Source organism: Herpailurus yagouaroundi, unplaced genomic scaffold, assembly GCF_014898765.1.
Source record: "Herpailurus yagouaroundi ecotype Mexico unplaced genomic scaffold, PumYag 483, whole genome shotgun sequence".
Taxonomy (NCBI): Eukaryota; Metazoa; Chordata; class Mammalia; order Carnivora; family Felidae; genus Herpailurus; species Herpailurus yagouaroundi.
Genome location: NW_024412700.1, coordinates 4,537,254 through 4,550,359, shown reverse-complemented (window position 1 = coordinate 4,550,359; position 13,106 = coordinate 4,537,254). Strand labels below are relative to the sequence as shown.

Genomic DNA, 13,106 nt, shown 5'->3' with positions numbered 1-13,106 from the left:
TATTTATTTTTGAAGGAGAGAGAGACAGAGTGTGAGCAGGGAAGGGGCAGTAGAGAGGGAGACTCAGAATCCAAAACAGGCTCCAGGCTCTGAGCTGTCAGCACAGACCCCGATGCAGTGCGTGAACCCATGAACAGTGAGATCATGACCAGAGCTGATGTCAGATGCTTAACTGACGTAGCCACCCGTGCGCCCCTCTTCTTACTTCTTTATGCCAAAATGAGAATGTATATATGATACGTATGATATTATTTATTGCTTTATTTATTTTTAAAATTTTTTAGTGCTTATTTATTCTTGAGAGAGAGAGAGAGAGAGAAAGAGACGGAGCATGAGTGGAAGAGGGGCAGAGCGAGAGAGGGACACAGAATCCGAAGCAGGCTCCAGGCCGAGCTGTCAGCACAGAGCCTGACGTGGGGCTTGAACTCATGAACCGTGAGATCATGACCTGAGCTGAAGTCAGATCCTTAACCAACTGAATCACCCAGGCACCACTTTATTGGTTTATTTTTTATTAGCTTGACTATACCTTCTTAATTTTCTGGGTACTTCTGTTAAAGCTGACAGTAGTTCATATTTGAATAGTTCCTTTAATTGGCAAACTTTGAAAATATTGCTCCTACTTTAGTAAGAAATTATTATTTTTTTTGCCTGTCTGGTCTCATTAATAAATATTAGTTTTTGTTTGTTTTTTAAGTTCTAGGTAAAGATAGATTTTGAGAATAGGTACAATGTTTAGGAAAAAATGCATAGCATGACATTAAAAAAAGTCTGTGTTAATTAAGTTATATTTTTAAAAAACGTCTGAATTCCTAAGGAAGATTTGGGGAGAGAGAACCTTCAAGTGTGGAAATAGGAGATGCACATTCACTTTCTCTGTATGCTTAGCTTACTTTGACATGTTTTAATTGTATAATTTTTATATGTTGTCTTAGGGTTCATTTAAATAATTATATATTTATTCCTACAAAACTGTTTAAAAAATTGCTTCCAGTAATATTCAGGACTTAACAATAAGCATAATATCATTTTGATAAGTAAATTATATTTGAGATAATTCGGAGATGTTTTGAGTTTGCTAAAACTGTTAACATGTGCTTCAATTAGTTGATGAACTCAGTCTAATGTCATATTTTATTGTCCTTTAAAAATGTAGATGTTACTCCAGAGTATTAAACATTCTTAATTCCGATATTTATTTAATAGTCTTAGGGAATCCAAATATATAGTGTCATTCTGAAAGCGGTTTTTTTCCCCCACAGGGCCCTGGGATAGGAAATGCTTCTCTGTCTGCTTTCGGTTTTGTGGGAGCTGCACTTGAGATCATTTTGATTTTGTATCCTTTCTTTAACTCAGCATTCTGTCAACAAGTTTTCTGTCCAGTTTTCTGGGACAGTGGTAATTTACTAAGACACTCGCCTAGAAGGAAAAACAAGTCAGTCTTCCTCAAGCATGCCAAGTGGCTTTTTGTTGTTTTCCCTTTGAGCCTTAAGACTTTTTGAAGACTGCTGAGAACTTAAGGAAACTTGCATTCTTTGGAGAGTTTTTTCCTTGATTCTCACAGCTATCTTATGGTGTCCTCTGTCGTCGGTTTCTATAGCCTCCGGTTTTTCGGAAACTTTATTCCCAAGAAGGATGACACAACTATGACAAAGGTAAAGTCTTAGGTGGCTGTGCCTCCGTTTTGCCTTCCAAGGCAAAGGAGGTGTTTTATGTCATAATCACCCTGAATGGTTCATTTGCGGTGATAGGTATTTGTTTGTAAATCGCATAAACGCAGACTGGAAGATTTTCAGAATGCTGAATGAGTGGGAAAAGGTTGTGCTGCTCTGTTTAATTTGGACGGCTTCCATTCACTTGTAAATGCGCAGACCTGCAGCGCTTGCTAACTGGCTGCGGAAGGCTCCTGAAAGGACTCTTTCTCCTCTGAAGAAAACGTATTGCTAATGAGTAACTTTGATTGTGCAAACTGTACTTCAGGGAGCTTGTTTGAAATCTGAAGAACTTAGTTGCTACAAGTAGTAGAGACCAAGTATTTCAAATTTGAATAATTAAAGCAAGACGGAAGAGTTCTATTCAGAAACGTTTTGTAGTCTGAGGCTAATTTGACTTCCTAGGATGTGTCATTGGTTTTGGAATAACAAAGACGGTTACCGTATATAGTGACCGCATCTTTTTAAAATATTCCCACAGGCTGTCACTGGAAAATGACTAGTAAGAGCTGCTGGTTGCTTCTGTTTTTATTACATATCACATATTTTCCAGCCTATCTCAAAAGAGAACTTCGTGTACTTGATTTACCTATCTATAGAATGCTGGGACTTCTTGAGATGTTTAGCATCTAGTTTAAGTGATCATCAGTATTAATCGGTATTTTCAGCTCCTTTTATTTAATATGAAAGAGTAAGCATAGGGCACATTGGAAATGAATCACTAGAATTTAGGGGTTTTAGATTTCTAGCTTTTTGATATTAAATCTTAGAATAGTTGAACAAATTCTATCTCCTGAGCAGTAGTCTGGCTTTAAAAATATAGTGAGAAGTATTAAACGTACTCATTCTTGTTTAGTTGACGGGCAAACCTTTTTAAAATTGGCAACCTCAGTCAGTAATGTAAAATGCATTGTCTGAGGTACACAGAAAGTAATTTAAGTGTTCTATAACTTCCTACTTGTGCCAGATGCTGTAAATATCTGGTAGAACTGACATATGACTCTGAGTGTTTGTAGAAAACATTTCTTATTCTCTTTAAATTCTATGTTGACTAATATCATTAAGAAATTAACCAAATCCAGTACAGTAGTACAGGGTGAGGAGAGTGTGTGGTGAGTTCCCAGAACATGAATGGATCGATCGTGTTTATCATCCTGCAGTCTAACTGCCCAGTGTTCCTTCTGACCCCCGCACAGATCATTGGGAATTGTGTGTCCATCTTGGTCTTGAGCTCCGCCCTGCCTGTGATGTCAAGAACACTGGGTAAGTTTATGTGAGAAATGTCCATTTAAAGTCCATACCTTTTAACTGTATCTTTTCTAAACTTCTGCCTTGACTTTTAGTTTCTGGACGTTTTCCAAAAAATCATCCTTTGAAATATAATATGTCCTTCCAGACTATTTTAGAACTCCTGTGGTTTGTCTGTATAGAGAGCTATACCAAAACACTACTTTACTTTTTTCAGATAAAGACCATTTTTTTTTTTTTGAATACTTAAAAAAATATTCCTTCTCCAAACAACGGACAGTTTTTCCCACTGACTAGTTAAGCTTTTGAGTTCTCTCGTGAGTGATGAGGTATTAGGGTGATGGTGGAGTTCGGAGCTAATGGCCAAGAAAGAATTCTTGAAGACGTCTTTGGTGCAAAAAGTCGATCATTAAAGCACAGGGACAGGACCCATGGGCAGAAAATGCTGCCCTGGGGTTGTGAAGAGTGACTGGTTATTTACTATGGAGTTGAGGAGGTAAATAAAGTCCAGGGGAAGTTTCCAAGGAGATTTACATATGCTACTGAGGACTCACAGGATCCTGCAGGCCTGGCTGTGGTCACGCTAAGGTTGTTTTCCCTCTAGTGAGGTATTAACATCGTGATCACAGGGGGTTCCTGGAGAAACGTTATACTTTGTATTTGCCTCAAGTATTTGTGAATGGGCTGCAGGTTATAAAGAAACTTAATGTTATGTGTCATCTCCTTCTTGCCTTTGTTTCCCACATCACTGTGGAGGGGATGGTGATGTTGGGGCTCCAGGAAACTGAGTCTACAGGTTTCTGGAGATTAGGCTATTGATGCGATTGGCTTTTTCTTGACATTTACTAAGACATTTGTAAACTAATGCAGATTCACGTCCTGTAGGACTGTGATCTCTATCAGTTAGCCAGTTTTTCCTTTGTCCTTGGGCAGCCAGGAGGGTCTGAGGAATATCACACGTGTCCCACCAGAGGTGGGGAGGGTGGGGATATGTACTTTGCCCTCAGCTTGCCTTATGGTCCCTCATCAGTGAGGAAACTGTGATGTTCAAAAAAAGATGTTGAATGTCTAGAAATATTAAACTAGTTTTTCTTATATGAAATGTTTTTTTTTTTAACTTACAATTTAGTATGTGGTTTAAAAAATTGAAAATGTGTGAAGATTTATTTTAAGCTGTTTTGTGTTCGTGCGATAGACTTGAAAACTGAGGTTTTTGAGAGCACATGCAGATTTCAAGGAGATCCGTTAGTTTTTTAGTTTCTTACTTGCCTGTCATTTATACAGTTTTCTCAAGTTTTCAACTTCTGGGAATTTTGATCATCTTTGAACAGTAATATATTTCCACTTAGTCATTGAGACAGTTGAACAGAGCTTCATTTGGCCTATTCTTCTCTTTTATAAAGCACTGTTGCAGGCTGTGATCTCCCTTCTTGGTGAAATATTATTTCAGACAAAAATTTCCGCCAAGCAGTTCTGTTTGGCCTTCCGGACTCAGCTTTCAACTCCAGAGTGTCCACAAATGATTGGAAGGATCCATCGTTCAACCTCAGCAACTCGCTCCTAACAAAAATGTCTAGTAGCTTTGCGTTGCTTTTGTTTACCTCTCGTATCGCCTCCGTTACTTGCTCAAGACTCGCTGCCAATCGGGGAAGTGGGCTGTGTGAAGAAGATATAGACTGTATGGTTATGTGCTACAGAGAATTTCGTGTTTTAGTAAGAAGTGAAATCTAAGTATAAACGTAAAGGGACCACTGTTGCAGAGACGAATACAAAGCTTGTTTACTCAGTGGTCTTACCTCTTTTGTGTTGGCTTTATAGGACTAGTTATTGTTTTGACATCTGCTTATGGTGTGTTAATCTTGAAAATGCCGAAAGTATGCATGTTAGTAACTTCATTTATAACTGAGCGGTATCATTTGTGTTGTGACGGTCCAACAAGTAATTTCTGTGATGTTATAGCCACCCTACCACTTAGTTACGAAACTCACTTAGCGTGATCTGTTATTTAAGATGGTTACTAGTGATATATACCGATTTTGTGGAAGCGCATTACATGCTGAGTCTACTTTTAATACAAAGAAAACAAATTAATGGCAAAATTTGCTTTTTGAAGATCAACAAATTAAATTCCTGAGTAGTTTGCCATAGAGATAAATAACAAGAAGAAAAAGAAAGATGGGACAATTAAAACGCAGCTAACAAATGCCTGGGCCCAGCTGTCCAAACAGGATTAATGGAGCGCATTAGGGTACAGTGAGTCATGTGGCGCTTTGCAAAATATCAACACGCACTGCATTACATGTTATGCCCGGTGGCACTGAATAGATGAAAAGAAGTAAATACGTTAAACAGATTCATGGAGGCTTTTCACAGTATTAAAAAAGCAAATTTCTAGACTAAAAGAAGCAGCTTTATTTTAGTATTATGGGAAATGCAAACTAGAGAGTTACTTTGTAATTCCTCTATTAACCCTTTGGAACGGAGTCTTTGATTTTAAGAAGATGAGATGTGGAGAATTGTCATGAATATTATCCTAGTGTAGAACAGGGTTTTGATTTCCTAGCTGAAAAGCTCAGAAGCCCAGAATAGAGGATGTATTTAACAACCAGATTCCAAGCTGTGAAATTTGTCACTCTTTCTCACTGCCTCTCACAAGGAAACCCTGACCCTAAATGCTCTCGTTTGCTCCTGTGAATTCCACCAGCAGCACCTCATCACTTGCAGTGAAATGAGAAGTGAAAGAGTGAGGAAAACCCCGCCGTTACCTGTATGCGAGCAGCTTTCCTCTTATTTCAGCCATTTATTGGTGATGGTTTTCATTTTAATTGTACATTGAAAATAACATTGAATCCTGCATGAAAGGATTGATGTGTTGGTATTTTCGTTTCAAAAACGTTCTCTGAGTTTTTTGTGTTTTCAGGGCTCACTGGCACTGTTGGTGCACCATAGGCATCATTAAACTGTAGCTTCAGACTCCAGTGCCCGGGTGATAGGACACATTTATTAAAGACTTCCTTTGATCAGGATCTTACATTTGAGTATGGAAAATTTTGTACTGATCTGAAAAATTACAAGAGTAGATTTTATAAGCATATTACTTGGGCAGCGAGAATTAGGTTGGGAGAAAGACTTTGACCGTGTATTTTTAGTCGGGTATAATTCATATAAATGATAGTTGTCTGTAGGAAACACAAGATTCTGAGTCTCCCATTTCTTACTCGAACTCTTTAAAGCTCTTTAAGAGTAATGCCACGGCAGTGCGCATGATTTCCAAAACACTGTTTTGCTGCCTCTCTAGATGTTAGTTTAGAAGAATCCGACATTTTGGGGGACTTGATGTCCAAGTGTGTAAACAGTTTACTGTCTGGTTTCACAGACATAAAGGTGGCCGGTGAGCCAGGTGAGTGTAGGGCAGGCCCAGGCTGAATGGACTCTGTGGATGCCCAAACTCTTTGCAACGAAATACTCCAGAGGCAGGAGTGAATTCTGTAAGAACAGACTACGATTGCTGACACGCTCTTTATTTTGCTTAATCAAGAAACTACTGATTGACCTCTTTTTGCCTTGTTATTTGCAGGCTCCTTTAACAGGAGAATTTTTTCTCACATGCAACCAGCAGACCTTGCAGGACTGTTACTAATTTCTATTTTAAGATTATTTTTATAGTTATTTTATTATCCTGAAGCTTTCTATAACTTGTAATTATGTAAGGCCCAACTGCAGAGTTTTAAAAGAAAATGTACTTATGATATTAAAACAGAAACAAAAACATTTATCCCTTTGAATCACCTTGAATTTTTTTACTATTTCCATGTGTTTCTCATCGATGGGTCCCATCTAGGCCCCCATCTTGCAGGAGATAAAGTGGATTTCTCTTTTGTTCCTTGAGCAAGGGAACCTGTTTAAAAACCAGAGCAGTTTGGGGCGCCTGGGTGGTGCAGTCGGTTAAGCGTCCGACTTCAGTCAGGTCACGATCTCGCGGTCCGTGAGTTCGAGCCCCGCGTCGGGCTCTGGGCTGATGGCTCAGAGCCTGGAGCCTGTTTCCGATTCTGTGTCTCCCGCTCTCTCTGCCCCTCCTCCGTTCATGCTCTGTCTCTCTCTGTCCCAAAAATAAATAAACGTTGAAAAATAAATAAATAAATAAATAAATAAATAATAAAAACCAGAGCAGTTTGGAGAGTTCTTTATTTGGGGTTTCGTGAATATACTAATTAATCTTTACCCTGGACCAGTTCTCTGCAATTCTTAGTGTAAAACAAAAGCAAACGATGCTTAGAATTGACAAGTGAAGGGGCGCCTGGGTGGCTCGGTTGGTTGAGCATCTGACGGTTTGTGAGCTCGAGCCCTGCATCAGGCTCTATGTTGTGCATGCAGAGCCCCCTTCGAATCCTGTGTCTCCCTCTCTCTCTGCTCCTCCCCTACTCACTCTCTCTCTCTCTCTCTCTCTCAAAAATAACCAAATATTAAAAAAAAAAGAAATGGCAAGTGCAAAATAGAAGTATAAATCATAATAAGTATTCCTAACTATGACTTTGATGTAAAGATAATTTTAAACTCCCTACTGAAAATTTCTCAGCAAAAAATTTGTAGATGACTTACTGATATTGTTACATTGCAGAGAGTGTGGTACTAATTGCTTTTTGGTTGATTACTATTGTTCTTATAACTGAATAATACATTTGTATATCTAGTAATGATTTTTAACAATAAAGAGAAAGTATTCTGTGTCACATGTCTAAAAGAGTTAGGAGACTAACTGATGCTCAATCCCTAAATGCTTATATTCTCAGGATCTGCTTGTTAGGTTCTTCTGATGCCTGCTCATGTTTCAGGACATATAGTCTGTCTGAGAAAATGTCACGTTGGCCACACATTAACTAAATAACTTAGCCATCTGTTGACATCATTCAAATAGTCGTAAAGTATGTTTTATATGAAAATAATTCTAGTTAGGATAATTTAGCTAGAAGGAGGCTTAAGATGTCATTTTTTAAAATGTTAGTAATTAAAATGTTACAATTAAAACTAGACAGTAAACTACAGTAAGGGTCTTTGTACTAAGAATAAAGACCTCTAACCTGGCTGAGAATACTTAATAGTACACCTGTACATAGTCAATTCTGAGACCAGTGAGCATATTATCTCCTTATTTGTAGGAAGTATTATTTTAAAATTAATTTTAATTATGCAAGTATAGACATGAACAGATTCTCATTATAAAGAATACTCAAATTAAGGATCAAGCTAAAATTCATTGTGACCACCTGTTTTAATCCTAAGCCCCTGTTCAGAGGTCTTCAGATCTTGCGTGCGTATGTGGACATAGCGGGTGCCTCCGCGGGAGTTGTGAAGTCCTCACCTGGGTTACCTGGATCCTAACTCTTTGGTCAGCGTTCTTGTTTCTTCTGTTGACTCCTGACTTCTGTGTGCTGTCCAGTGGGAATTAAAAGAGGAAAAGGTTTCGAGATCATTTCCTGTACTGGAACTCAGTCATCTGTAAGTGAATTTCAAACTCAAGAACACTTAATTATCTCTTTCTGTTCAGGTCACCAGTGACCTCTTAATTGTGCCGTCTTGTGGGTTCTGTTTTCACCTTAATTGCTCCATGGCATTTGCTGTTTGTAATCCACCTCCCGTCTCTCTCCTTCTTTTCTGGTCCCCACTCCCCTGTTGTTTTCTTCCTCCTTTGGCCGTTCTTTAGCTATCCATCTCTTTTACTGCTCCTCGACTACACGCATACACTTGTCCCCAAACCCAAACCTCCAACCCAGCACCTACCCCTGGGCTAAGAGCAGGTTATCCCAACTGTGTATTCCGTCCCTACTGTAGGATCTATACTTGTGTGTGTGCGTATCTCTGTCCGTCCGTCCGTCCGTCAGTCCCTCCCTCCCTCCCCTGTACTTCCCTTCAGTCCTTGGCCACTTTCTATCTAAAGGGCCAAAGCAGAAACCTGGGAGTTACGTTAGATGCCTCTCCCTCCTCATGCCGACACCCAGTGGCGACACTCAGTTTCACCTTGCTAACAATTTCACACGTTTGCTTCTTCCTTCCCGTTTCCCTTACAAAAAAAGTGAAAAGAATCAGACTTGTGTAAACAGCCAAGCAGAGAGAGCTGAGTGTGTGATTTTAAAACAATATTTTATTGTTAGGGAATGTTCATGAGGTGGACTCTAGACAGGTGTTCATTCTTTGAGGAGAATAGAGTAGGGAGTGAAAGCAAAGCTGAAGAACGGAAGTGTTTACTTTTCCGAGCGAGGAAGTGTTACTGGGAGACGCTGCAGAAGCCCCGTCTCTGGATGTTTCCTTCAGGAAGAGAGTAGACCGTTCTTGTCCGCTTTGGGGGGGCTTAACCCTTCACCTGTGTGAAAAATCAGCACTCAGGTGCTTCTTGGACAGTGATTATCATTCTCATTCACTGGGTTTTACTTTATTAAAATTCACATACTCCACTTCATCTGGACTGCTAAATTAAGTTGCCTTCATATTAGGACCAAATGAATTTGTAGCGTATAAATAGTCTTTGACTAAAGTTGGTGTGATATTTACAACTCCATTTCTCCCTCTCTGAGCTTGGGTTCGTGTTGCTCCCCCAGCCCTCTCTCCTCAGTCTCTCTGTCTTCGGGTTCCTCCCCGTCCTCTAAGGCCGAGTCACACGCTGGTCACACATGAAGCTGGGCACGCTTTCAGCCCTGTGTTATACTTACGTGTGTGTATGGCTTTCCCGAGAGACTTCACATCCCTTAAAGGACCAAACCATATTTCATGCATCTTTTTATCCCTTCCAGCATCTAGTTAATAAATATTTGTGGTGTCACTGGGTGCCCCATGTTGAGTGTGGATTGTGGCCTCAGAATCGGTGAAGAAATTTCAGGTGTCCTGCTTCCATCCTGGTTGTCTTTATTTCCATGTTCCCAGCTTGTTTGACCAAGTATCTTAGTTTTATTATTTTAAAAGAACCTTATAATAATAACCAGCCAAAAGGTAGAAGCAACCCAAGAGTTCATTGACAGTTCAGTGCATAAACACATCGTGGTTCGTAATACGGTGGATGCTGTTCAGCCATAAGAAGGAAGGGTGTCCACGTGAGATAAGCCAGTCACAAAACAAAAACCAGTACTGTGTGATCACTCTTGCGATCTCAGATCTCGATCTGGGAGTCAGGATCACAGAGTCTCTCGATCACAGAGTCAGGAGCGGGGGTGGTGCCAGGGCCAGGTTGGCGGGGAGAGGAGGTGAAGAGTTGTTCTTTACTGTGTCCAGCTTCAGTTTTGCCAGATGAAAGTTCTGGAGGTTCATTGTGCAACAGCATGAATGCACTCAACACTGCTGAGCTGTGCACTTGAAAATGGTTAAGATGGCACATTCTGTGTTGTGCGTGTTTTACCACCATTTAACCAAAAAAAAGGAAAAAGGAGTGGTACAGTGATACCATATGGATGAACCTTGAAAACATTGTGCTGAGTGAAATAATCCAGGCACAAAAGGCCACGTATTGTCATATTCTGTTTACACAAATTGTCCCGAGTGGGAAACTCCACCGCAGAGAGACAAAGTGACTTAGGGGTTGCTAGGGATTTGGGGGAGGGCTGATCGGGAGGAACCGCCCGATGGGTCTGGGGTTTGCTGTGGAGTGTCGGAACTAGAGTGTTTTGGAACTAGCTAGATAGACACGACATGGCAGATGTACTCAGTGCGCTGCACTGTTTACTTTGAAGTCATTAATTTCATGATACGTGAATTTCATCTCAGCAGACTATTATTTTACTGAACACCCTCCCCCAGTAGAACAGTGGACAGTAAATACATGCTGTGTCGTCTGTGTCCCTGATGTGGGAAAATCTAACTGAACTTGAGGTCTACTTATTTTTAACGATTGCGAGTCAACTTTTGAGTGTTCTCTGTGTGTCACCCTAGTGTCGCAGCCGAGGTCTCTGTAGGATGGGCAGAACCGGACCGGGAGCGCCCTCCCTGCTCCCTCCTCTCCAGGCACAGCCCACTCCAGCTTCAGTGGCCAGTTTAGCACTCCTCCCCCTCTCTTCCAGTGTCACTGTGATCCTGTCGCTGCCCTGCTCTTTGTGCTTCGAAGACTTTGGCCATTAGAGTAAGGTTCTGTTTCCTTATGGTGGCACTGGAGGTCCCTGCAACCTCGCCCCTGCCCGTGTGTCCGGTGTCGATTCCTGCCGCTCCGAGCCCCACCCGTCGGAACCACCTTTAGTGATCGGGGTGTTCTTCGGGTGTCCTGGCTGACACAGAGGACTCTGCTCTACTTTCCGTGCCTTTGAACCGTGTGACTTCATCTGCCACGAGCGATTGTGTGCACCGCCCATTCCGCGGCTCACCTAACCTTTCCTTCGAGACTCGGCTTAGCCAGCACCTCCGGAGAGAAAGTCTTCCCTGAGCCTGTGTGCTCTCCCGTCACCCCTTCTTCCTTCTGCACGTGTCTGCCCCGTCACCGAGCACACTGTGATCTAAGTGCTCACTTTTCTCTTCCCTCCATAAAGCTGTGAGTTCCTTGAAGAAAGGGATGATCTGTCTGCACACAGCTTTTAGTGCGTGTGCGGGAACCCATGCTTTTCGCTTCCCATTTTACTCTGTACAAAGACATTTAGTTGTGCTGGAAAGAGGTAGGAGAACATGAAGTATGTTGTGAAAGTCTGCACTTCTTAGGAAGGCTGTCGATTCCATAAAGGGAATAAATATCTTACCTTCTTACATTGTAACGCCTACACACCCGTACAGCGTAAGAATATGAGAGTGACTGGAAAATACTATAAACATTTAACTTGGAACACAACAGCAAACACTTAGAAATAAAGAATTTCTAATGAAATCTCGTTGCCAGAGCCGTAAACTGAGAGATGCATGTACGATATGGGGTTTATATTCTGCAGCCTGATCGATGTATTTTCACAGCTTTACTGAGTATAATTGACATACAATAAACTGTACATATTTAAAGCGTACAACTGACAAGGGTTTTTTCTTTCCCACAAGTTTTGACTTACTTGTACATGTGTGAAACCATCACCACAATCAAAATAGTGAACATATCTGTCACGTCAGAACGTTTCCTTTTGGCCCTATGTGGTCCCTGCCACACACCTGTCCCGCTGTACCAACCCCCCCCCCCCGCCCGTATCCCCAGGCAACCACTGACCTGCTTGTTGTAACTATAAATTAGTTCATGTCTCCTGGATGTGTATGTAAATGAAATCATACAATGCGTACTGGTTTTTTGTCTGGCTTTTTTCACTCAGCGTATTTAAGACTTACCCAGGTTGTTGCATGTGTCAGCAGTTCATTTTTGTTTAATTGTTTAATTTTTTATTTTTGAGAGAGAGAGAGAGAGAGAGAGAGCGAGCATGAGCAGAGGAGGGGCAGAGAGGGAGGGAGACACAGAACCCGAAGCAGGTTCCAGGCTCTGAGCTGTCAGCACAGAGCCAGATGCGGGGCTTGAACCACTAGATCATGACCTGAGCCGAAGTGGGCCGTTCAAGCAACTGAGCCACCCAGGCACCCCAGCAGTTCATTTTTTATTGTTGAGTAGTGTTTCATTTTACGTGTAGACCACGATTTGTTTATCCTGTCACCCACCAGAGGACGTTAGAGTTGTTTACAGCTTTCGGCTGTTATAAGTCAAGTCGCTCTGAGCTTTCATGTGCAAGTCTCTGTGTGGGCGCACGCTGTCCTGTCTCTTGAGTAATAACTGGAAAGGGAATGCCTCGTGTACGCTTCACTTTTTAAGAGACTGCCAAACTGTTCCAGAGTCCTTACCCATTTTGCATTCTCAGCACGAGTGTGTGGGGAGCCTGCCCTGGTATAGTCCATGAGCTAATGTTTGGCATTCTAATAGGTGTGTGGTGATATGTCTTTATGGATTTAACTTGCATTTCCCAGATGACCAAAGTGCTCATTTGCCCTCTGTGTATTTCCTTTGGTGAAGTATCTCTTCGGATCTTTGGCCCATTTAAAAAAATGGGGGTTGTTTCCTCATTCTTGAGTGTTGGACGCTGTTTACCTCTTCTGGATAAAAGTTCCTTATCAAGATACGTGATTTGCAAATATTTTCCCCAATTGCTGGCTTATGTTTGTATTGTTTTAACAATATCTTTCAAAGGACGATATCCTTAATTTTGATGAAGTCAA

The 13,106-nt window shown here is 41.2% G+C and overlaps 1 protein-coding gene across 6 annotated transcripts in view; it reads left to right on the top strand.

Moving 5' to 3' along the window:
* The window catches only part of LMBR1 (limb development membrane protein 1), a 154,810-nt gene that overhangs the window by 125,912 nt on the left and 15,792 nt on the right, over window positions 1-13,106 (top strand). For 4 of the 6 annotated variants that reach the window (XM_040464443.1, XM_040464439.1, XM_040464441.1 and 1 more), the window contains 3 exons: window positions 1,263-1,336; window positions 1,565-1,655; window positions 2,909-2,975. In XM_040464443.1, coding sequence (XP_040320377.1) covers window positions 1,263-1,336; window positions 1,565-1,655; window positions 2,909-2,975 — 232 coding nt within the window. Of the gene's footprint in view, window positions 1-1,262; window positions 1,337-1,564; window positions 1,656-2,908; window positions 2,976-8,240; window positions 8,457-10,874; window positions 11,375-13,106 lie in introns of those variants that run through there. The other 2 variants (XM_040464440.1, XM_040464445.1) reach the window with 2 other exon arrangements.